We start from the raw sequence: 3261 nt of genomic DNA, 5'->3' as shown, positions 1-3261 counted from the left end.
GAGAGAGTTGACATGTCGTGGGGTTGTTAACCAATGTCATAAAACAATATGTGTACTACTGTTTAATGAGAAACTATTTGTTCTGTAAACCTTCACCTGAAGTATAATTAAAAAAAAAAAAAAAATAGCAAACCCCATCCCCAGTACTTCCCAAACTCCTTTCCTTCAAACATATTATGCAATTTACTTCTTTTGCTTATTGTCTGTCTCCCTGACTAGAATATAATCTCCATCACAGCCAATTCACTGCTCCATCTCTAGCATCTGGCACTTAGTAGGCACCTGTAAGATACCCATGGAATGAATGAATGTCTTGCACACAAAAAAGCATTCCTGTGTCAGCATTTGCCCACACCAATGTCTTGATTCACCAACAAATTTTATGTAGACTATGTGTTGTGGTCACCCCACAGAAACAGAAAAGAGACCCCCACCCCCAACCCAAAATTTGGTTCAGATGTTGCAACTAATGACACCAAACTCACACCAAGAGGGTATGAAAAGGTTTGTTACTCACATAATGAGGTTTTCCGGTAAAGCAGGGCAGGCTCCCAAGCTGGTCAAAATGGCTTGAGAGGGCAGGGAAAGGGGACTGGCCTGGAATTTTACGGTGGGTGGTGGATGGAGCTGAAATGAGGGTTTCTGTGCTCGGGTAAAGGCTTGTGTGGTTTGAACTTCCCACTGGCACCAAGGAAGGAGCAACCAAGTTTTCTTATCAGCTTGCCCAGATGTGGGGTAGATGGGGAAGAAGTGATGGGGCTTGAAAGCTGTCAGCAGTCAAACATCAAAACCAGAGTCAGGCTCTTTATTACACTATATAACATGTGGTGTGGTCAGCATTTCCTGGTTATGTGGCTGCTGGACACAGAGCAGTGAGTATCCAGGACCTCCCACCCACCAACCAACCTCACATTCTTACTCATCCCAATGCCAAACCTGAAAGCTATCGCAAAATCAGAGGCTAGAGCATTTGAAGACTCATTAAACAGTTCCAAAAATCAGTGGGATCACTTCTCTCCATACTCCTCTTGACCTATATACACTGCCAAAGTGAAAACCCAAGCTGATCACTTCCCTGTCCAAACATGCTCACCATCTAACTCAGTTTCTACAATTCCTTACCCAAGGATTCAGGGCTCCACATCACGACCAGAATTCACTCTTCAACCTTGCCTCACCCTCCGTCCCCGTACACACACTGCACTGCAGCCACACTTGGGTGCTGTCTGTTCTATAAATATGGCCCTGCTCATGCCGTCTCTCTCTGCCTGTAATGCCTGCCTGCCTGCCCTTCCTCCCTTTTTGCTCATCTCCCCAGGGTCTAAACAGAACCAGCCTTTGGAATCCCAGCTCAAATACTAACCTCCTCCCTGAAACTTCACCAAGATCTGCAAACTAAGTAACACCTTTTTCCTAAACAAATACCTGGCAAACTCGCCCACCCCACCCACCTCACTTACAGCAATCCTTCTTAGAATTCCATGTATCTCAGATATTTGGTATCTTTCTGACTCTAAAACAGACTCTTTGCTATCCCTCAATCACTATTTTTTCTCCTTGTTTATAGAGATAAACAAAACAAAAGAACAAACAAAATCCTTGAAATTTAACTGGGCACATGAATGTCCAGAATAAAGGCACCCCCAAATGCCCTTGCTGCTAGGTGTGACCACAGAATATGGAAAGAAACGACCTCACGACTAAATTCTGGTGGTAACCATGACTACCCAGTAGCGAGCCATCTTGGACCACACACCCCCATTCAAAACCTTCCAAAGGCTACCTATCAAAATCCAAAGTCTCTGCCCCTAGATACCCTTTTAGCTCAGTAATGAAGTCACTCCTGAGGTTCACCCTTCAGCCAAAGATTAGACAGGCCCATAAAACAAAACGAGACTAAAGGGGCACACCAGTCCAGGGACAAGGACTAGAAGGCAGGAGGAGACAAGAAACCTGGGAATAGGGAACCCAAGGTCGAGAAGGGAGAGTGTTGTCATGTCGTTGACCAACCAATGTCACAAAACAATTTAACTGTTTAACGAGAAGTTAGTTTGTTTTGTAAACCTTCATCTAAAGTACAATTTAAAAAAATAATAATAATCCAAAGTCATTACCATGGCCTGCTAGGACCTATATAACCTCATCTCTAGCTCTCTCTTTGACATCATTTTCTCTCATACTCTGAATTCACCCCCTAATCACTGCTGCCTCCCTGACTCCCTCTGTTAATACGTTTCCTCCTGCCTCTGCGCCTTAGTATTTGCTGTTCTCTTTGCCCAGAATGCTATGCTCCTAAATATCAGCACATCTTGATCTCTATTTTACTCTAGTCTCTGTTCAAATATCCCCTTATCAGAGACTGTTCCTGACCACCCTATCGTTCCCTCTCTACCCTCCTTCTGTGTTTTATTTTCCCATATAGAACATATCGCTGCTGTGCTGTTGTGTGCCATCAAGTCGATTCCAACTCACAGAGACCCTATAGGACAGAGTAGAACTGCTCCATAGGGTTTCCATTGGAGCAGATCTTGATTCTTTATCACTACTTGATATAAATATTTTTACACTGTGGGGTTCTCCCACATTTTGGTGTTATGCCAATATATTCAAATATTAGTTTTAATAAAAGAATAAAGGAATGGGTTTCTGTATAACCAGTCCATGCCTCTCCTTCCTTTACTACCACATTCTGAGGGTATTTCTTGCTGCTGCCACCTAGCTCCCATGCTACAGCCTATCCTGTGCGGCAGGTGCACCTCTTCTTGGCATCTACCTCATCTTACCTGCAACCTTTCCGAGCTCATTCTGCTATTGAAAACAGACAAGCGTATCTTCACCTTCAGACACAGGTTCAATGAAGTGCCTGCAATGGCTTACCTCGAAACTTAAGCGGACAGAAGATTAAAGGAACCAGTGCTTACCTGAGGCCTGGCTATAAAGGACATAGCTGTCAACATCTGGTGTTTTTAATTTCTCTCATGGGGAAAGGCACAATTTTCGGAGCCGAAGGCAGAGAAAGATGTATCAGCAAGAGTGAACTGACCATAACTCCCTCATAGACCCTCTGCCCCAGGTTCCATTTTAACATTGTTTATATTGGCAGCACAATTCTTTGCTCACAGGGGGGAGACAATGTATATAGAAGAATAAAGAGATAAGCAGAGATCATTCCAGGAAGATGATTCTTAGGCAAGAAAACTCGAAGTTCCCTGGATGCAAAGGTGACATCACAGGAAAGCAATCAGAAGGGGAGACTGAGGG

The 3261-nt window shown here is 43.9% G+C and overlaps 1 protein-coding gene across 1 annotated transcript in view; it reads right to left on the bottom strand.

Moving 5' to 3' along the window:
• The window catches only part of LOC101356265 (zinc finger protein 383), a 9631-nt gene extending 6674 nt beyond the window's left edge, over positions 1-2957 (bottom strand). Inside the window, exon 1 of the mRNA XM_023725918.1 lies at positions 2922-2957. Within this exon, the coding sequence (XP_023581686.1) occupies positions 2922-2957 (36 nt within the window). The remainder of the gene's footprint in view (positions 1-2921) is intronic.
• Between the last annotated feature and the right edge of the window lie 304 nt (positions 2958-3261).

The sequence above is a fragment of the Trichechus manatus genome, unplaced genomic scaffold (assembly GCF_000243295.1).
Source record: "Trichechus manatus latirostris isolate Lorelei unplaced genomic scaffold, TriManLat1.0 scaffold00001, whole genome shotgun sequence".
Classification (NCBI taxonomy): Eukaryota; Metazoa; Chordata; class Mammalia; order Sirenia; family Trichechidae; genus Trichechus; species Trichechus manatus.
Note: the sequence above shows the minus strand (reverse complement) of the source record. Positions and strands in the feature narration are given on the sequence as shown.